At 43.0% G+C, this 23129-nt stretch overlaps 1 protein-coding gene across 3 annotated transcripts in view; it reads right to left on the minus strand.

Moving 5' to 3' along the window:
- The window catches only part of MICU1 (mitochondrial calcium uptake 1), a 196689-nt gene that overhangs the window by 95593 nt on the left and 77967 nt on the right, over positions 1-23129 (minus strand). For 2 of the 3 annotated variants that reach the window (XM_088670252.1, XM_035138592.3), the window contains 2 exons: positions 18944-19105; positions 4273-4459 (listed from right to left, as the gene is read on the minus strand). In XM_088670252.1, coding sequence (XP_088526378.1) covers positions 4273-4459; positions 18944-19104 — 348 coding nt within the window. In that variant the 5' untranslated portion in view covers position 19105. Of the gene's footprint in view, positions 1-4272; positions 4460-18943; positions 19106-19536; positions 19613-23129 lie in introns of all 3 variants that reach the window. The other variant, XM_060274896.2, reaches the window with a different exon arrangement.

Genomic DNA, 23129 nt, shown 5'->3' on the forward strand with positions numbered 1-23129 from the left:
CCACCAGGATTTGCACATTAACTTTAAAAGCTCTGGTTAGGGGCAAAGTGAAAGTGCTTGACTGTTTCATAGAAAGTGGGTAGGAGGGGAGTTGACTATGCAAACAGGTCATCAGAAAACTACCTTCAATCAATACTATATATTTTAAAGAAATTCAATTCAAGGCACATAGCAGCAGAGCAAAACCACCTGAAAGTTCAGCTTACATCAGCTTCCCATCTTTTGCATTCTTAATAAACTGCAGCTTAAGGTCAGACAAATCAACTGAAAAAGGAAGCAAGTGCTAACAACTCTTCCAGCTGTTTATCTTAATTTAACACGGATCTAAGCCTAGCTAAATTTTGAAAAATAGGACAGGGAAAAGCTGACACAGCAATTTCACGACCAGTTGCAGTATCTGAAGTCCTCTGCAGCCTAGTTGTGCTTTCTCCCTGCTGTTAAAATCCAAATCATTCCACGTTACGGATTGCACACACCTTATGCAACAATTTTATCAAAACTTTGCAGGAACATGAGTAAGTATCTGCCTGCTGTTGTCACTTACCGCAGTTGTACCCTACCTCTCCTTCAAATAACTCAGGACACTGTACATGGGATGTTCTCTATTTTCTGCTCACAGCACCCAGTGCCCAGTTAGGCAGAGAGGTCTTGACTGGTGCAAGTTCGTCCTGTGAACATCGTGGCAGAGCAGGAACTTCCTCCCAGATCCTTGCAGTCTAAGTGTGACACACTATTGTCTACAATGGTTTCTTGTATACCCAAAGGAGTGTCTCCACCTCCATCGTTCAGCCTGGACACTGAGATCCAGCACCAAGGGCCTTCTGGCGGTTTCCTCACTTACAAGTGAAGCTACAGGGAACCAGGCAGAGGGCCTTCTTGGTAGTGGCACCTACCCTGTGGAACGTCCTCCCATCAGATGTCAAGGAGATAAGTAACTATATAACCTTTAGAAGACACCTGAAGGCAGCCCTGTATAGAGAAGCTTTCAATTTTTAAAAAATTGTTTTAATGTTTTGTTATGTTTTTATATGTGTTGGAAGCTGCCCAGAGTGGCTGGGACAACCCAGTCAGAAGGGCAGGGTACAAGCAATAAATTATAATAATCAACATAAATATGAAAAATACTGAGAGCTAAGAGGACAGCAGAAACCTATCCACTGTCTTTCCTGAATTACAAGAATACTTCTTAACAGGTATCTTGGTCAAATACCTAAATGAGAAGGAAAGCAATGAGTATGCAGCATATGTTTTACTGGAAAAGCAACCATAGATGTTGCTGAACTAAAACTCCCGTCAGTTCCAGCAAGCATGGCCATGGTTCACCAATATCTAGAGAACCAACGGTTGCCCACATCTGCCTTAGTGCAACTGTGTGCCTTAGAATCCACTGGAGCTCCATAGCAAACCATGCAGAAAAGGTTTCCAGAAGGCTGAGGAGTTTGAAGAGAAAAGTGGCTGCTAACTTAAAACCCACACAGCTTGTCCCATTAAAAAATGTTTCATTTGGCTCACAGAATCTTTAGGAAGACAATGTGCAAAGCCAAGAGAGGGATGCCAGCAATCTGAAGTTCCACGCTGCACTGTAATGGCAGAGATAAGTTGACATTTATTTTCATTTGGCAGCTTCCTGCAGTGCTGTAATGGGTAACAGGGTTAAAGAAAGATGCTCTAACATCTCACCTTTTGGCAGTGCTCTGAGAGCACAACTGTTACTTCAAAATAAAGGGACCGTGGGCTACTCCGCTGGACCACAGAGGGCAACAGAAGGGGCACAATGCACAACCACCATCTGTTGTGCTGTTGTAACACTTGAAAAATAAACCTGAAACAAGATCAAACTCATAAGGGATATTTCAGCCTTCAAAAAGGGACAGAAACTTGGCTTTGGGTATTTGTACCTTCCGCATCTGCAGCTCTTTCAGGCAATCCAAAAAGGTTAACATACAATCAGTTGCTTGATCAACAGAAGGCACCATAGGCGGAAACAGACCTTTTCAAAATATTACAATTTTAATTATCGAAACAAGACTTTATCACAGGATCACAGAGAAGAAAGGATAACTTAAAAAGTAAGCACAATCAAATGAAAAATATGACAGACTATAGACTCCTTGAGTTCCAACATCAATGGAACAGTTAGATCAGCACCGTTTGATCCACCCGGACCAGTATAATTTCTCATTTTCAGACTCAGGGCTTACTTTTACTCCTAACTTCCAACACTGGAACCATGTTATTTATTTGACTGTATATATTCCTCTTTCTCTGACTGTCAGTTGATACTAGTAAAATGAATATTTATGAGATGTACTGCTCCCATTTGGTATATATAATAGATCAAGACAGCTGTCTGCATTTTTGAACTCTCCTTTTGTTGTGTGCATTGGATTATTTGGGGGTGTTCCCTATAAGTCTGCCATGATGAACTCCTCCACTTCAAAATTTACTACAGCATCACCAGCTACTAATTTATTAGTTCCGTTTACCATAATAATGATTTTAGTAATATGTTGTAGACAGCGCCATGGTCATTCAGGGCAGTCTAACTAAAGAAAAACTTTATCCCTCCCTACTACAGTTTTAATGACAATATCCGGGGAATTGTGGAGAGGGAGAAAGAGAGAATGATAATGCTATTGCCCCAAATGCCCAGTCAGTTTTGGGGGTTCTTCCAATGGTTTGATTTGCCACAGCCTGCATATGTTTAACATATCAAACCAATTTGGTATAGTTTCTTGAGATTTCCTTTCTTCATGCAGAATTTTTAACCAAAATGCAATCATTCCAATTAAGCAGGTATCAACAATTCACCTCCAAAATTTATTAAGAGAGAAGACTCCCCCAGCTAATTCTAGCTTCTCATATTTACTGGGTAGGAAGGTTGCTCTTCTGGCATATAAAAACAGAGAAACATGGATGTGTCAAAAGTGTTTTTGATTTTAAGTATTTGTAAAACCCCAGCCATTTCTGACCACTGTATTTCAGCAAAATGGAAATCAAAAGTCCAGCAACTGTCAAAACAGAATAAAATTAAGGATTCCTCAGAGACAAATTCCCTTAACTAAAAAAGAGAAGTCTCAGCATATTAACACCCATAGGGCAGTAATACATGGAGTAGCTAATAACTTTTCCCAGACATTACAGAAAAGTCCTACTGCTGTAGAGAACTATTTCCCCCCAAATGAATTAGTACCCTTACACCATTCATATTTCTTTTTTACTGGTCATTAACCCTGAGTCACATCTGCACCTTTCCCTTCTCCCGGTGTTCCGAAGACTCAAGCCACGTGGTTCACAACAAGTTGTCAGTCCCTGAGTTATTCGTACATGTACAAGTTGCAAGGATTTATCTGACAAAGGAACTATTATATTCTCACTTCCTTCACTACTGATTCACACTCCAACATGCCTCGCGTGTCAGCTTTGATTTACTTGGCCATTTTTAATTGCCTTCTTTAATGGTATCAAGACAGAAATGGTTTCCAAGCCCTAAAGCTTAAAACAGATTTCATCTCCCCGCAACCCTCCTTTTTAGGTATATCACAATCATAAAACAGTTTGCTGCCGATTGCTCCACATATAAATTCATTAGCCTACCAAGAATGCCAGGACACCCGAGAAGCTCTTCTGCATAGATAAAAGCACACATCCAAAGCACACATTCTCCCCTAGGATGCAATGAAAGAGCAAAGAGCCTTGGGATGTGTATCTCAAACAGCAACACACCACACAGAACCTAACTGCAGTTTATTTGCAATGGGGAAGAAGTATGTTCCTTTCAAAGACTAACACATCCATTAGTTCTTGGCCAATGGAACACCAGCTCACACCCGAGCTCTGGTTCAGACAAAATGCTAAACTAATTAGAATTACACCCAAACAAGGTATGAAAGAAGCTCTTTGAATCCCAGTCATCATTTTCTATTGATCCAGAATTGTATAAACCACCAACAAATTGGTAGTGAGACAAATGGGACATAAAGCTTTCTATTAATGACTGCCTTAAGAATGTCGCAAGAGACATGCAGAACAGATGGAGACCCGTGTCATTCGAGATGTGGTTGGTTTCTAACCTGCTATCAGTCCCAGCCAGTATGACCAGCATGAAATGAGCTGTGGTCTACCGTATCTGTAGGGCCACAGATCTGCTATCCCTGCTTTGCATTTCTACACACACCTCAGCAACTGAAGGCCACAACAATTTCACACCTCTTGATGGTATAACTGACTGCAGTTTAATGCAGAATATTCCAGTGCAACAAGAATACATACCTTACGGTCCCGAAATCCAGACCGCTGCTTCTTCTTCTTTTCTTCAACCGGAGCATCTTCACCGCTTGACTCAACAGCTTTCCCATCATCAGTTCCTTCATTCACTACTTCTTCTCTGTTCTTCACCTTCTCACCAGGCTCTGCCCTTATATCATGTTTCACAGATGCTGGTGCTTCTGCATGGGCTCTGAGAGAAAACAAGAGGAAGGAAATGTGAAGCGGGAACATCTGATCTTTTAAAATGCCTGTCCAATTGTATTGCTGAAAAGCAGTGGTTCAGCATCCAATGTAGCGACTGAATAAAGATCACTGAAAAGTCACTTCTTAACGAGCAACCTAATGGTTTCCCCCCAAAACAGCAGCACCAATTGCCAACATTTTACACCCAATATCCACTCACCACGTATACCTTAAATGGCAGCTACAAAACTTCCAAGGGCAGAAGCAATAAATAAATAAATCTCACCATAAGTTTAAAACTCCCTCGCAGGATGATTGAAAAAACACAATTCTACTGACCCCAGTGATTGGGAACTATTATACTGGTGCATATTCTCAACAGCAGGCATCCTCAAACTGCGGCCCTCCAGATGCTTTGGCCTACAACTCCCATGATCCCTAGCTAACAGGACCAGTGGTCAGGGACGATGGGAATTGTAGTCCAAAACATCTGGAGGGCCGAAGTTTGAGGGTGCCTGCTCAACAGCATACAACAGTCTCACTGAATGTCTTCAAAAGTGGTGGAACAAGTTTCAGAGCAGTTCTTTCATTCATTTGAAACAATATTTTATAACTGCCTACACAATGGGCATTTTCCTGACTGTGACTTCCATGGGAATGATGGAATTAGGTTGCTAGATGTAATCAACTCTCTCTTGCCTCCTTTTCTTGGAGTTTCCAAATACCATATCCTTTGCTAGGGGAAAAGCAGATAGCGTATATTGTACAATAAATAGAATGCTGTATATTGTACAAGTCAAGATTTTTTTAAAAAATCATTTTTTAAAGGGAAACGCAGTGCAGTGTCTCTCTTTCTCGACTCCACCGAACCCAAGTAACTAAACTGTACTGAAATTACTTTATTCTGGGTTTTTTCCAGAATATTGACTGAGTCCACATTGTTAAGTGAATTTCATACTTCCTCACCTGCTCTACTGTATGATGAAAGGGAGAGGGCACTAGTGCTTTCTCCCCAGAAAAATATTGATCAGAAAATGCTTCTCACAGAAGCCCGAAAATTCTTTTAACTTCTCTGCCTCAAAATAAACAAGCAGTTAAAGCAATAAAGGAAGGATCATAAAAATTGGTTTTGCCTTCAGAACTGCAGTGTTCACAACAAACAACCTGCTCGGCCTCCGCTCTGTTGATTTATTTTTGATCCCCAACAAATGATGAACTGGGCTGCATTCCTTTCCTTTATGAAGCCGCAGAACTTGTAGTGCAAAAGGATTGATGATAATGGTAACTGAAGCTCCTTGGCCATAAGCTATGAGACTGGAACCCAGATGCATGGCACAGGGAATCTCTGCCTTGCAAATGCAATTCCTGATACCACCAGGAGGAGGAAAGTTAAGCGCTCAAAGTTATTTCGCAGCACAATCCTATGCAGGCCTATGCTGAAGAGTATGCCTGTGAAACTCCAACTTTCTATATTTTCGGGGAGCAAGCGAGGGCATTTATTACACTAAATAAACATGGCACTTTGTAGAGTAAGATGATCAAGAAGGAAGGTCCCTGTCCAAAAGCGCTTGCAATCTAAATTTCAACCGAAAGTAGGACAGGGTGGAGAAGAGGAGGGGGAAAAAAATAAAGGAGCAAAAATTTGTGAATTCAAGTTTAGTTTTGGGGCGAGGGGGCTTAAAGCTTTAAATCCAAACCTTCATGGGAAGAGTGAGTCTTTTGGTACCACACTGGTGTTCTTGAAGGAAGCTCTATAGATAACCAACAGCAAGGGAATATGGGCAGAGTCATTTAAGAGTGCAGAATACTGTACAGGGCTGGGTATGAAACGGGCATAGGGATTTTAAATAGGAGAGACATTCCTCGATATACTGTGCTATTTTCACAAATATTTGCGAGTTGCTATATTTTCAAGTCTGACCTGGAATCAACTCCAATTTTTAGGGTACAGATGTACACATATCCACACACACACACACAAAGTATCTATACACACAAAGGGATCATGCGCTCTCAGCCTGAGAAATCACAAGGAAGCCATGAAGAACAAGGCTGTCTCCCAGGAGTGATGGCCTCTCAAGTCCAGCTCTTCACACATACTTCCTCATTGCAAATATATGAATTTTAAACAGATTTAAGACAGGGGGGAAAAACTAGGACATCTGCTTCAGGAGAGGAAAAACCCATACACCCATTTCTCTTCATGCTAGCTGCTGATCAACCTCTGACACGGAGTGTATGTGACAGACTTGAAAGCACTAATAAATTAAAGCACTCTGCAGAACACTAGGGAAGTATTAAATCGTAGAGAAATGCTGCCAGCGTCCTTTAAACAAAGTCACCATTAGGAATGCAAATTAACATACGCCTAGTTTATAATGATAAAACAGCAAAGCATCTACAATAATGTAAATCATAAAAATTTATGAAGCTTCTGCTGAGAAGTAGTGTTATTGGCTCAGAGGGTGCTGGGCAAAGCAATATAGGAAAACCAGATTTACAGTGAAATCCTATTCATATCTCCTTGGAAGTACATTCCAACAAGTTTCCCAATGTGCAGCCTAAGTCTGCAATCCTATACCCAGTTTCCTGGGAGTAAGACCTACTGGACAGGACCTCAATGCAAACATATGCAGGATAATGCAGTTAATCACCTGCGTGAATTTGCCCACACATCTATCTGTTAGTAGTAAAAAGAGGGAACCTCTATTTTAAGAAAATTAATTATTTAGCAATCTGGGCAATTATATTAGTGTCGGGGATGGGGAGGGAAGCTTATCTGAATGAGTTTGTTAAAAGAGTAAATCCACATATGTGGCTATCTCCACATTTTAATACTCTTATAAAACCAACAAACTTGTAATTGAAAACATTGGGCACATTATGCAGTGAATAACCAATCTTTGATCTGCTTTACAATACATCTCACATTATTGACTACCTACAAAATATGAATTATTGGCCCAAAGCACTTGTTCTGGATTCCAACTTCACTACTGGGCATCCCTAATAATGACATTAAGACTTGCTATTGCACAGTTTTGATCAGGGTATTCCAGAGCTTGGCTTGTTATCACATCAGCAAAAACACAGAGAGACTCTATAATAGTATTTTCTACAGGCTCTATTTTTTATCAGTCTTTTCCACTGGTGACAATAATAATGGAAGGTAAAGTATTGCAGCCAGATCATAAAGCTTATGCATCAGAAATTATGGCAATTAATGTCCCTATAATGCAGTGGGAGGCTAAGAGATATGTGCTTATCTAAGGACAATTTCACTCATCAGGCAGAGGTGAGATGCAAATAGGGGCCTATCTGGTTCGCAACTAACTCTCTTAACCACATCATCCTATCAGCCCCAAGGTAAGTTCATTAATAGGTATCCCCATAAAACGGGACAAGAACAATGAGCATTCAATCACCAGCCAGGCCTCTGTACTCTTTTTTTAATGAGGCTTTAATTTAATTTAATTTTCAAAAAGATCTACAGAAAAGGGTGAAGTGATCATGGAGGCTCCTAGGAACTGTGCCAGGAGTTTTAAATAGGAATACGGTGCAGCTTCCGACTGATAGAGGATGTAAATTCTTCCTTGCACCAAAGTGATAAAAGCCCATTAGTGCATTAAAACATGAAAACTCTGTGTCCAAGAGGAAAGTGCTCGTTCTTTAAATCCAAACAGAGCTGCACTTGGCTAAGCTTGTCAGGAAAGTTTCAAAAAGCCACACAAGGGGCCCAATTGCCTTGCAAATAGGCAAAACACAAGGGAAACTCACTGCATGTCAACTGGGCTCATAAAAAGGACAAGTTGCTAGTCAATTGTGTTTTGTCTTCTGCAGAATGCTGTATTCAGGCTGACATGGAAGAAAAATTCTAATATGTATTCTTGGGAGATATTCCACATATCAAATCCACAACTGGGCAATATCTGTTTTAGTCCTAAAGTGTCACAGTATTGTGAAAATCTACAATTCTGAGAAATGAGAACTGGCTGTGTAGCTCCTTTGGAGAACATTGACTACCACTGGGGAATGCTTTAAAATACAAATAGTATATAGTGTGCACTATGATTTCCTTTCCAGGTTTACAGTACTTTGTAGGCCATCTTTTTCCGCCCAGCAATATGTGTTTTCAGTTTAGCTCCTAGTCCAACAGCCCAAAATGAGGGGGGGGGGGTTTGAATCTTGACACTGAAAAAGAGGACAACCCACTGCCACAATCTGTTTTCCTATCCTTTATTGCTTTTGAAAACCCTTGGATCAGCCATCAGCAAGCCCTCTGCATACTGACTTCTCTGATTATGTACAAATCTAGGCATGAAGGCTATACTCTGCCTCCAGGAACCTCTGAATATCAGTTTGCTGGGAAAGAACAGTTGCTGGGCTATTGTGCTCTTGGGGTTCCCAGAGGCACCTGGCTGGTCACTGCAGGGAACAGGATCTGGACTACACAGACCTTTGTTCTAATCTAGCAGATCTCTGATGTTCTTGTATGACAGAAACCCTGCAAGGTGCCATATATGCACTGCCCCACAATAACTAAAAGGGAAGCTCAAACCATTACTACAATCATTTTGGGGATCTAATTTGGTCCATATCCAATCATTGCTTCATACTCTGCCTGAGGTTCTACTGTTCTACTTCTTTCAGTATGTTGCTTTGCGAGGATTTAGCCCCGAAAAGCTATCAACAAGAAACAGGAATAAAATTAATATACCGATCTCCTTACTGATGCTTCCAAGAGACTACAGAGTTTCCCTGAACACAGAAGTCTACACTAGTATTAAATAAGACCCTTGAATTCTGGATTTCAAAGTGAAGGAGTTAAAACTTAGGACAGTAAACAAGAAGAGGAAGTGTGTGGCTTGCCTATAGGAACAAACTTCCTAAAATAAGGCAGAAGCAGCAGAACCCCAGTTGACTTTCAAGTACTATAGCAGGATTTTCTGTTTCTTCTCAATCTAGATTCATCTCCTACTTGCAAATGTACAGCGGTGCCACACAGCTCATTAGTCACCACCTGGATGCACAAAAACATCCTTGCTTTTAACACGGCATGTTAAATTATGCAATTATGCCACTGCCTTAAATGCCTCTGCAGTTGCACGGAAGAGCCTTGCTCACACACCTACACAATAATTAGCGATGTCAGAGCAAGACCGTAAACAAATTTGCCCAAGTCTGTTTGACTGAAAGCCACAGGCAGCCTAGGGATTTCCTCCTTGCCTCTCTCAAAGTACATTCGGATTTTCAAGGGGAGAGCCATGTCTCCCTAGAGTCTCAAGAGTACCCAGCAGTGTGTTGGGAAAGACACACACATTTTTCTGTAATGGGCCCCATTCCCCTAAGGGTAATCTGTTGGGAGCCCCATGTCTCTTTCTATCGCTTCCTTCTCTCCCTCCTTCCCTCCTTTTCTCTTCCTTCTCACCCAGTTGCAGGAGAGGTGGATCAGTCTGAACTGATCCCTTTTGAAATTAGGCAAAGGGTTGCATATGTGCCTAGGGCCATATTTTGCCCAGCTCTACAACAGTGGGATTAATGCAATGTAACAGTGTAATTACTATAATGAAGGGGTGGGGAACTTTTTTCAGCCCGAGGTCTGCACTCTCTTGCGGGCAACTTTCCAGGAGCTGTGTGTCAGTGATGGGCAGGGCCAGGGTGAGCAAAACAACTGCTGGGAATCCTACCTTTGTATGTTTAGCTACATTCCAGTCACACCAAAGCCGGAGGCCACACACCAGGAACACCCTCTTCTATCCTGGAAAGTAAGAGGCATTGCCTCATTTCCAAGCCACATGCTAGGTGGGCAAAAGCACGTGAGGAGGGTGCAGAGGAATATACATATACATACGTGTGTTACGTGTGTGTGTGTGTGTGTGTGTGTGTGTGTGTGTGTGTGTGTAGAGGGCTAAATAGGAAGGCTTGGAAAGCTGCATTTCACCTATGGAGCAGTGGTTCCTCATCAGTCCACATTCTGTATATAAAAGAGAGTAACTCCTAGATTGCTCACTGGAAGGACAGATCGTGAAGCTGAGGCTCCAATACTTTGGCCACCTCATGAGAAGAGAAGACTCCCTGGAAAAGACCCTGATGTTGGGAAAGACTGAGGGCACTAGGAGAAGGGGATGACAGAGGGTGAGATGGTTGGACAGTGTTCTTAAAACTACAAACATGAGTTTGACCAAACTGCGGGAGGCAGTGGAAGACAGGAGGGCCTGGCGTGCTATGGTCCATGGGGTCACGAAGAGTCGGACACGACTAAACAACTCTTAGATGGAGATTCTGAAACACTGAACAATATCTAATAATAATAATAAAAAGATCTGAGCTTGTGGGGTGAAAGAGAAAGAATAGCAGAGTTCATCACCTGGTCATAAGAGGGACAACTGATCAGTAGTAGAGCAATTATGTACAGGCAGAAGATTTCAGGTTCAGTCCATGGCATTGCCAATGAAAAGGATCCCTGGTAGCAAGACTGGGTAAGACTGCCAATGATACCTTTTAAAACTTCTACCAGTTGGAATATATAGTATTCCATCCATGAGGAAGGCCCAGGTTTCAGTGACAGAGCATCTGCTTTGGATACAGCCTTCTGGGTCAATCCCCAGCAACTCCAGGTAGGACTGGGCGGAAATCCTGTCTGAAATCTGGGAGAGCTGCTGCCAGACAATACTCAATTTGGACCACTAGACAGACCCAGGGTCTCAAGTAATCACGCAACAACTTCACAGAATGCCGTGCAAAATTTATATAAATATTAGCCAAGCATTTCAACATACACACAAAACTGCCATCCTGTAAGAACTCTATAAAAGTGAAATTTTGGGGGAGCAGATTTTCACGAATCCTGGAGAACTGAAGTATGTGAAACACCCCAGTGTAACAAAATATTTGCTTTGACAAAGACTGAAAGAGGAACAGCCCTGCAATGAATGGCAAAGCAAAGCGTTATCTAATATCGTGTTATTCAAATCAGCGGCTTCTCCCTGCGATAGTAAATGGTAGAGAATTGTAGGAACTGCTTGCTCAGCCCTCACACTCACTCAAATTGTGACATATACCAACACAGAAGGACCTGATCAAAAAATCTACACTATGCAAATCATAAGGCTTTAAAATATGATGGCGATGGAAACCTTTCCCTGCCTCCTAAACAGAAAAAAATAATAATGCAAGAAATATTGTGGGGAGGAAAACCCATCTGGCATAAACTGATGGGCTGTTGCATCAGAAATAGAGATGGAAAATGCTTCAGTTAAAGAGGAAGGACAGCGGTATGTCCTAGGAGAAGGAGGAATGGCGGTGGAGAAGAGTCAGATTTTCCAAACAGAGGGAATATTTACTAAGCCTTCTGCTCTACTATGAAAATCATTCAGACTGAGACCCAGTCAGATGTAACAGTCACCATCTCTTAACTAGAACCAGGAGAAGAGGTTGTGAGAGTTCCTTTCTTTCCTCCAACAGCTGGATTATCTTCCTTCTTTTACTCCACACAACATAGGAATTTTCTTCCTGTCTCCCTTTTGACACTAAATCATAGTATATATGTACTGATGCTAATTCTACTCATAGGTAACCTTGAAACCACAGTTTGAAGGAGGTTTTCACATTTTGTTTGGTGCAGGTGTCCCCTTAAAACCAAAAACAAAAAGGAGGGCAGAAACCATGCATTAGAGGGGAAGAGGGGATACCCTGTTCTCCTAGCTACACAGTTCAAAGAGCCGGTACATTGCATCCGCACTAAACCAATGTTATTGATAACTTTTCACAGGCCTCACTGTACGTTATCCTCACACACAACCAGGCAAGAAAAGTGTCTGCAAAAGCTGTGCAGTTACTCATGATATAGTTAGAGGTTATTTCCTGGATTTATCTGGACAAATACAATTAACCTCACAAGGCCAGATGCACAAGCCACAGGATAACACAATTAAATGGAGGCAGCGGTAGATGGCCAGTTGTTTTGGAAAAAACAGATGCTACTGATTCCCACTAGTGGACCAGATGTAAATCATGCTATGCTTGCACATGTGTCGCAAGCAGACGTTATAAATTTAAGAACTGTACAGATAAGAGCAATATAGGGATCCTTACTTCGAAAAGGCCCATAAATTCAACTCCCGTTACGTAATAAAAATCTAATAAAGCGACCAAAGAAACAAATTAGCCAGTTTCCTGGAGGCTGCATGCAGATGTTCGGAGGCAACGCAGCTGAGATAGATGCCAGCCATCTGCAGAATGCATAAAGATTGGATGCCAATGCTAAAATGGGTTGCAAGTACTCAAGATTTACTGAAATCAATGCATCATAGGGGTGTGCAACTGTTTGATTGCAGCTCTCGCGTATTTGTTATGCTTTGATCAATCTGGAGTTTTTGTTTACGAGCCTTTCAATCACTCTGCTTCCAGCTTCTCTTGGCAACTGGCAGCAGCATACTGTTTACTTTTAATAGGCAGAAGACGTATTTGCCACACAGGCTTCAAAGGGACACAGTGCCAGTCGATTCATAGAGGAATGTCTTTAGCAAGCCAAGATCATAAGCAAATTTTCCGACAGGTCAGAGTGCAACAAGCTTGACTCTATCCTTACAATTCGCAACAGCAAAAGCAGCAGGCTGAATTGAGGCAAGAGGAAAACTCCTCTGGGTTGGAAGATACAGGTAAGGAAGAAGGTCAAAAAGGAAAATAGGGATTAATTCATTTCATGAGCAAATCTCCAGGTTTGATCCAAAGAGATGTGTTATGTAGCATTAAAGCCTTCTGGAGGGATCAACATTTAGTACCACTGAGTTTCTTAGCACGATTTTGGTTCCCTACACAGGATTTACCAACAGCCACCAGTTTAGAAGTTGTTTCCCACATTATCCACCAGAGGGTGCCCGTGCTGCTCTAGAAAAACCAACAGACTGAATTAAAAATGACAAATTTTAAGTTCCTGAGTTTGGAGTTCAAAGAAAATTCATTTGCCACTAATACATGGGGCATGGACATTTTCATCTTAGAATTACTTGCAGCAGTTTCCTTGCTTCAGGTGAAGAAACTGGCGTGGCACAATTACTACACCTCAAAGCATACTTCATTCTAATAATAAAACACCAATTATGCTACTGATTTCCGAATGAGTCATTAAAACATGCACAGCCATAAATATTCCAATGTGCTTAATAAAATCCGTCTGCCTGACAAGCAATACCTATCTGTGGAGTCAGATGCAATTGTGCCACACAGCAAGAGGACTTTTTATTTTCCTGTGGCAATGTATGAGTAAGTTTCTTGACCTCAGCTAGTCAACAGAAATAAGGGGGACTAAGTTACTAACATTACTTTAGGACTTTAGACTTTAGGATGTCCTCCAATCCTCTTTGAACCCAGAGCTCCAGGAAGAACCTATACACCAACACTTGAACCGCCTATACAGATTCTTTAGTCTTCTCAGTTTTCTATTTAATTTGGGGGAAGAGAAAGAATATTTACTCAAAGTTCATACTTGTAACAACTCTGAGGAAGCTCCACATTACTATCTCAGGGCAAGTAAATCGGACAGAATTCTGCAGGCACAGAACAATATTAGAGACAACTAGCAACTGTATGTGGAAAATAACCATACGAGGGACCAGCTCACACACATCAGCTTTTGAAGGGAAGATAAGTGCCTATGACCCTGGCTTGCAAATAACCACTGATCTGGGTCACTTGTGATGAGCAGGATTCACTTCCAGGGTGCTCTCAGGTCATCTACATACCCCAAGTGTACACATAGCTGGGAAAGTCAGAAATGTTTGTGGGCTATTAAGAATGGCTTTAAAAGGCTGCTAATAAAGTTTATGGTGGACATATTCTGAGCAGTCACGATCAACTGCAACATCCAACTATATGTCCACCAAATGCCACCCTGTGTTTTTAGGACCATGCTGTTCACTAAGAAGAACACAACTGTCAGGCAGATGTCTACCTGGCATGCAACATATGCATTAATATTCAAAACAAGGCTTGGATGAGTGTGTTACAGAAAATCTAGCTCACAGAGAACAAGCCTTCCTTAGTCACTGCTTGAAAATCTCAAGAAGCCCTAACACAGGCATGCCCAAACTGCAGCCCTCCAGATGTTTTCGCCTACAACTCCCATGATCCCTGGCTAACAGGACCAGTGGTCGGGGAAGATGGGAATTGTAGTCCAAAACATCTGGAGGGCCGAAGTTTGGGGATGCCTGCCCTAACACTTAATGAAGCCTTCTTCCAGCCAAGTAGTATTGGAGATGGAGAGAGGCTAGGGAATTGAAGAAAAACTGCAGCCATAGACATGGAACTGAGGCAAGGATAAATGCCTTCTAGCAATGAACAAGTTAGATGCAAGATTAATATGCCTGTCAATGTTCAAGAGCCTTAATTCCCATTTATAGAAAAAATTGCCATCCACTGTAAAGTTTAATTGCTCTCACCTCAGCCTCATATAGCTGAGATAATAACCGGCTTTCATTCTTGTAAAAGCAGATCTCTCAATATCCATGTTCCTAGGTTACTTCTATTGCCATTATGAAACCTTAAGGGGGGGGGGGGAGTCCGCTCTGAAACTGCATCATGTAACCTCTACAGATGTATTTCCATTCGTGAAAGACAACTCCCATTTCAGCCAACCAGAATGCTATAAACGTTTTCCCTAGATGGGTTAAGAACTGCAAGTGTCATTTTGTCAGCAACTTCTATTGCCCATCAACAGACTCTGTATTTGCAGATGGTAATGACTAGGCACTTTTACCACTGATACGACAATTGTCTAGGCAGAAAGCTGTCTGTCTGGGAAGAACTTCTAAAAGCACCACATCTTAACTTTAGCCTTGCCTCTCCCAAGCTCCTGTCCCACAGCTTCCCCTCCTAGAAAACCTCGTTAAGCCACAACCGGGGAAACATTATTGTTTAGCCTGCTGCAGAAAAGACTTTTGACTCAAGCACTGCATAGAAAACCATGCCCAATCTTTCTATGCCAGGGGAGAGGAATGTTTTTCAGCCGCAGGGCTACATTTCTTTCTGGGCAACCTTCCAAGGGCCACATGCCAGGAGTGGGTGAGGCTAAAAGCAAAAATGGGGCAACAAATGTAAGTTTTACCTTTGTACAGTAGGCTTGTTTCAGTTTACACACACGCACGCACACACACACACACACACACGCACACACACAGCTGTCCATCCTCCAACCAGACAAAAAAAGGCATTATCTGACTCCAAGGACACAGTCCACCCAGGAGAAAACATTCACTGTGTGAAGAATGAGGGATGTGGCCTGGGAAGAGTTTCAGGGAAGATATAAACAGAGAGGCATTCGACCCCCCAGGCCTGAAGTTCCCCGCCACTGCTATGTGTGATCTGGACACAGAGTCAGGGGCTGCACAGGCGCCAGGTGGGGAGCTGGGTCTGGGTCAGAGCAAAGAGCTGACTGTGGAAGATAGCGGGACCATTGCACCTGAGGCAGTTGGATAGGAACCTACCTGGGCTCATAGAGCCAGAACCTGGATTCTCACAGACATATTCCCCTAAGTCAGAAGAACCAGATAACTCCCAATACGCACCACCAGTCTGGCAGCACTGGAAGCACTCCAGGGGGGAGGCTGTGAAAAAAAGGTAGAGTGTCCATGTTCAGGCTCTTTGAAGCTCTGAAGTTCTCTCAACGGGAAGCAGGCTAGAGACAGAGGTATAAAAGGCCTCAGCCCCATCTCAACCTTTGTTGCAGCCGGCTGCTCACTCGGAGCTGTCCGTGGTCCAGCACCCTTCCTGCTTTCTCCTATGCTGGGTTCCAGCACAGGACCAGAATCCAACACTGCCTTTGGTCTTCCAGCTGGAAGATCACAGCCTGACCTAAGGTGAATTGCAACAGCAACACTACAACCAGCATACGGTAGCAAAGAGAATGTGCTCCACGGTGGAGAAAGTCCCTGGCTCAAGTCTCACCATAAGAACACAGAGTTCATAATAGTGGCCTACCTTATAAGGTAGCATTAAAGACTATTGAGAATGATTGGGTAGCATGCTGAGGATTTGGGGGAAAGGACTAAATGTAGTATTTCTTGAGTAGCCATGCAGTCTGCTCATGCAGATTTTAAAAGCTGAATCCGTGTATTTTTACAGCAGATCCATGGCACAGTTAATTTGCAAATGGGTCTTTGGCCACAAGTTTTGAAATCACAAAGTCAGGCACCTATACTGTGCTTTACCCTTGGCATTAGTTAGAGAGCATAAATGTTGATGTGTGAGGAAGGATGCCTATGCAGCTGAAGTTAATTTCTATTGTGAACACACTTTCTGATCCAGATTCACAAGCAATACTAATCCCTGGGAAACCAACAGGCAGAGAGAAATACACACCACACCAAGGTAGTTAAAAGAAGTGTTTTCCCCAAGAAGCCATTAGAGTTGTTGTAGAAAAGCCCACAAATCCAATTCATCTTCAGGCACAATGGGAGGGCCCCCCTGCAGCGGGCAAGGATTACTATAATGGGCCTTCTCATTGAACTCTTGATTAAGTGCCACAGCTCTAGAAATAGACTACCCAAGGTTAACTGGAATATTGGAAGCCACACACTCCTTATTAGTGTCACATATCATCACAGTCTGTGCAATGCAAGGGAAGTTTTGAAAAAAAAGAAGCAAAACCACTATCCTCCCACCCCCGAGGAGGCTGCAGTTTTGCAGCACAGCAAGGACTCATATACCAATGAAAGCATATTTGCTTAACTAATTGAAGGAAAACAAGCACTGCGTTATATTGCCTCTGCAGTGGGTGAACTTCCCTGATAGAATATTTATACAATGCCTCGCTTTGAATTAGTTACTGTTCCCGATTAGAAGGATCCCCCTCCGGAAGTTTACATAACCTTGAGAGGCTTCTGACTTCAGGTATTTAAACAAGTGCTTGAGAATCCCTTTTTCTTTATTCCCATTTCTTTTAGGTCTACCTCTGTCCTATCATGACCCCTAACATAGACAAGGAAGGTCCTCTTAATGTTAACATCTATGTGCCAAATCAGGACCACAAGAAATTTCATATTGGCTGCTCAACTGTGGAATTCCCTTCCCTTAGAGTCAAAATCCAAGGTCCCTGAGGCTGCAATCCTAAGCATACTTTGGAAATCCTACTGAACAGAGCAAGGCTTGCTTCTGTGTATACGTGCTTAGGATTGAACCCAGAGTCTTCCAAAAGAATGAAATGAAACTGGCTTTTTTGACCAGGGTAAGAGGTGTGTTTAAATATGTTAAATTCGGGCAGTTATTTTTCCAAGTGGATTACAGCAAAGAGACAGCGAGGAGCAGTGAAATAGCAACTTAGCCCTTTCCCAACCTCAAATAAAGGGCCACATCTTTCCCTTCCACTGCCAGAGACATCATTTTCTCCACAACTCCTCTCTAAGTTGGAAACTGGGACTAGGTAGCATCTCTGCAGGCAGGAAAGCATATTTGGTTCTCTGTGGCATTAACAATAAGCTCTCTGTGGCATTAACAATAAGCAAATTGTTTCCCAGTCAAGTTACAGAAGGAGCTATTTCCAAGAAAAACCAGCAACTGTACTTAGCCACTATGCAGGTCAGAGCCAACATGCTGCTTCAAGTGGTTTCAGAATACTTTACAACAGGATAAGAAAATGCCTTTAAAAACCATTCAAGCATATTTGACGAGAGCTTCCTTTGGCGTGCCCAACTCACTGACAAAAATAAACTGGAGATAAAGAAGTGGTTGAAAGATTAGCACTTCAGATATGTAGCCCATATTAACAGTGCCATTCTGCCCATGGGGCAAGCCTCCTATACCTTTTCTTTGTCACACGAAAAGGGAGAAGGATGCAATAGTGTTGCAGTTGTGACTTTTCTCCTGTATACAGCTAACTAATAAGCAGTGGCGGAGCTTCCTGCTCTGGCACCGGTGGGCGGAGAGCAGGCAGGGGCGGGGCTGGCGCGCATCCTGGGGGCGTGGCGCCCAGCGAGGGCGGGGGCAGCCGCGATGGCACCCCATCGGGATGGCGCTGCTGTGGGCGGTGTGCTCCCCCCGCATTCCTCTTCCTCCGGCAGTGCTAATAAGATGGCTTATTACACAGGTAGTCTGGCAACAGATGGCCAGTCCTGATGCATTTTTTAAAAAAGTTATCAACTCTGAAATATATCTTCTTCAAAGCTTTTGAACCATACATGCTGCTTTTGTGTTCATTAGCATAAAATAGCTCTTTAAAAAAAAAACAACAACACACACACACACCATACAGCCAGCTGGGAAAGGGAGGCAATTGAAGGGATGTGGATCACAACCCCGGTAGCTACTGGACCTGCCCCTTTCTTTGTCAGCTCAAATAGAGCAAAAAGAAGGGCAGCTGCACTGTGCAATCAAGGAGCAAGATTTGTTCAAAATCAGCTTAATGGCTACTACAAACAGTAATTTGTTATCAAAGCAACAGCCTGAAATTTAGTTTCGAAAGCCAAAGAGAGCTGCAATGGCAGTTCAAGGCACTTACCTTTTCCAAAGAAGTCCAGTGCTTGCCGTTACAGCTGTTGTCCCTACAAAAGCCACCATCATGAGCCTACGCCGACCATGGAGGGAATGTGCCGTTCCATAGTGACGTCTAGAAATGGCAGCTAAACCTGCCGCGGCGGGGAGAAGGCGGAAGCGCAACATCCTGGGGAGGAAAGCAAAGAGTGCGATGAGGAGGGCACCACGGCGAGAGCTGAATACTTGCATTACAACTGTCCAATCGGGTATCTTTCAGGGGACGGGGAACCACATGCACGTGCAGCCACTAAGTTCAGGAGTGGGGAACCTGTAATCCTCTAGATATTTCTTAGTTTTGTTCTAAGCAAAAAATCTGCTCTTATTCCCTTATGGGGTACACAAGAGCCTTATTGGGTTCTCCATCGGTCGGAGAATATATAACAGAGGCCAACCAGAGAAGTTTGAGAAGCAAAGCCTTTATTTGCTGTTGCAACAGGGTCCTTCCCCTCACGCAGGAGAACAAGGAAGGAACCCCGAACAAAAGAGCACCTCCACTTTTATCAGTTTTCCCATCACCAAGAATACATCATTCCTACATCACAGCTATGTAATCAATACCTCACAAAAAAGGAGGGTTCAAGGTAGAAATCTGAGCACTTTTGACACCTCTCCTAGTCCTCCCAGGTGTGAATTCCTAAACACAAAGAGAAATTAACATTTTCATAAGAGTTGATCACTGTCTTTTGTTCAGAGGAGTCTTCCATTGTGAATGAGATACCATTGACAGGGAATTATGGCTCCCAAGTTGCTAGTCATGTGGAAATGTGTGCATATGCTGATCCTTAAGCCTTCCTTAAGGCAGGGTTGAGTCCAAGCGGGAGGGGTGAGGGTCTCTGGAGTGGAGCAGAGGCGAAGAAGGTGGTGTTGCGAGGGATTCTGGGTAACTGCAGCTGTCAGATTCGGTCACCCCTCTCTGTTCATTAGTAATGGTGTCCTGCAACACCCCCCCCATATGACTTCCATCAGCCCCAGCCAGCATGGCCAAATGTCAGGGATGATGGGTGTTGTAGTCCAACAGCATGTGGAGGGCCACCACCTGCGCTAGGTCGTAAACAGGCCAAAATATGGAAGCTGGACTGTAAGTCATAACAGCAGCCGGACAAGGGTTGGATGGAAAACTGGGGGAGATCCAGGAGAGGAGGGAATCCTGCAGCAAAACCGGTCAGAGACTGAGGTCTGGGACATAGATCCCATCTAAAAGATGGGGGCTGGATGAGGGTAGAGGCAATGCTGCTCCATAGGATAATGCTGACAAGCAAGGAGAGGAGGAGCAGGAAGGTAGACTGACAAGCATCTCCATATGGGACCTCCATATGGGAAACAGAACCTGGACCTGGAAGCAAGACAGCACTGCTTCAGTCTATAGCAGGGGTCAGCAACCTTTTCCAGCCGTGGGCCGGTCCACCGCCCCTCAGACCATGTGGTGGGCCGGACTATATTTATTTTTTAAAAAAATATGAATAAATCCCTATGCCCCACAAATAATCCAGAGATGCATTTTAAATAAAAGCACACATTCTACTCATGTAAAAAACACACTGATTTCCAGACTGTCCATGGACCGGATTGAGCAGGCAATTGGGCCGCATCCGGCCCACGGGCCTGAGGTTGCCTATCCCGGGTCTATATCCTCAGAGAGGGGAAGCCAGTGGTTCACAGCCTAAGAGAATCCCAGCATTATGAATTCTCAGCCTACATTGCACAGGTGCTGGCTGCAGCATCTGCTATGAAGTCAGAAAGTCTGACCCTAATCTAGTGGCACACATTTCTGTCTAGCACTCGTGTCATGACCCTGCTATTACAATGGTGAATCGTCAAGCACTTCACAAGGCAGGCAGAGGTACTATTCAAACACTTCTATCTCCCAAGATGGAGAGACAAGACCCCAGTGTGCAATTATCTAGTCTTTGTTAAGCATCCAGGCCTCAGGAGCCCACAGCCTCAACAAATGATGGCTTTTTTAAATTCCACGGTGCATGTTTTGACTCTCAAAGCACACTTATTTTCATTTTGCATATTACATCTTTTCAAAGCATAAAAGCAGATCATTTTGCCTAAGTTTCAGCTCTAGGTAAGGTGGGGGGGGGAGGAACAGCAGTTCAGCTTAGGCGGCCTGCCTAAAGAGTGTAAAAACCTAAATTTGGCTACTACTGTCTATTGGGATTCATCTGTAATTAAGATTTTCCTCTTAGAAAAGCTCGTCTTTTATAACCAACAAAAATTAACCCAATGGCCAGATGCAGTGGAAAGCTGGCTATTGACCTAAGTGGTATTTAAACATGAAATCTTTAAAGTGGAAACATCGTGTCCAAGCACAATCAACAATCTATTTAAGAGGCACCTGTGGGAACTGCAAAAATGGAAACAGTTGAAATAATAATGACTTTGGTATGTAAGCACCTTTAACTATGAGGCATGGTGTTTCCATCTTGCTGAATACCCATAGGTGCCAGACTTTTAAATAGCAAAGCCACCATCTAATGGACATGGTTTACTGAAATTCTTTATGTGGGGAATACACAAGCGAATTTGCTGCCTTTTCTGAAATACGCCTCTTTTTACTGAACAGAATGTTTGCCAATATTTCCAAGATAAGAATGAAGCCACTGTCACACCCTCAGGCCCACAGTACACAAAAAGTTTAGTAGCATCTTAGCCTGGAGAAGAGAAGGTTAAGGGGTGATATGATAGCCAGGTTCAAATATATTAAAGGATGCCATATAGAGGAGGGTGAAAGATTGTTTTCTGCTGCTCCAGAGAAGCGGACACGGAGCAATGGATTCAAACTACAAGAAAGAAGATTCCACCTAAACATTAGGAAGAACTTCCTGACAGTAAGAGCTGTTCGACAGTGGAATTTGCTGCCAAGAAGTGTGGTGGAGTCTCCTTCTTTGGAGGTCTTTAAGCAGAGGCTTGACAGGCATATGTCAAGAATGCTTTGATGGTGTTTCCTGCTTGGCAGGGGGTTGGACTGGATGGCCCTTGTGGTCTCTTCCAACTCTATGATTCTATGGTTAGGACTGTAACTGTGAGTGTGCAACAAAGCTCTGCCTTCTTGTCCAAATTCCCTCCTCTCTCCTTTTCATCATCACTAACCATAATGAGTATTGGCATCACCAGCATCAAAGTCAACACTGCCTTCATCCCAATTTGACAGGCCAGTTTACAATATAAAAACACAAAAATACGTATCATAATGATGAACATAAATAATAACCCCACAGACAATTAAAAAGACCATAGACTTAATTAGCCAAAGGCCTGGTTGAAGAAGAAGGCTTTTGCCTGACGATTAAAGATATACAATGAAAGTGTCTAGTGAATCTTCCTGGGAAGAGCATTCTACAAATGGGGAGCCACTGCAGAAAAGGCCTGTTCTCCTGTTGCCACCCTCTGGACCTCTCACAGAGAAGGCACACAGTTAAGGGCTCGGATCAGTGTATTTTGTGTCTGTGACATGCAGAGCTAAAAGACTAACGTCCAGTAGTTAAACAGATTACTTCAACTGCATGTCACAATCTGTCCTGAAAGCACTGGTGCAAACTAGATGGACCACTTTAACTATGTCTCCACTACTCAACCACCTATGGAGAAAGTCAAGAAAGAGTTACAATCAAGGAAATTACCCGACTAAAATGGAGACATCCAGTGGACTCCCATCATAAAAAGCCTCGAGAACGAGAGAAATTGTGAGAGCTAAGCGAAGCTACTTCAAGCAAAGGGGAAAGCCACACAATTTCACAAGCTAAATGGACACCTGGCAGAAGAAAACAAGTTGCAGGATGAGAGAAAGGAGGAGGCGAAAGTGAAAAAACACAGCTGCTCACAGCTCTCAAATTGTTCATGTTTCCATCTGGAACATGAAACTTCCCCTTTATGCACCAAATGCTCCTAACATTCGTGTTTGAAGGGACTGCAAAGCACTGGAGGGGACCTACAATGTTGAACTCCAATCAGCTCCAACCAGCATGGCCAATGGCCAGGGATGAGCAAAATTCGGAGGGTCACGGGTTCCCCATTCCTGCAGCAGAGCCTTGAAGATAAAGCTCTTGTGTTGAATGAAACCTATGCCAGATGAATTTTAATTATGATATGAAGGAAACAGAATTTTAAAAGGCTCCACATTTTGCGATGGAGTTTTTTTTTAAGGC

Source organism: Zootoca vivipara, chromosome 5 (assembly GCF_965207765.1).
Source record: "Zootoca vivipara chromosome 5, rZooViv2.hap1.1, whole genome shotgun sequence".
In the NCBI taxonomy this organism is placed as follows: Eukaryota; Metazoa; Chordata; class Lepidosauria; order Squamata; family Lacertidae; genus Zootoca; species Zootoca vivipara.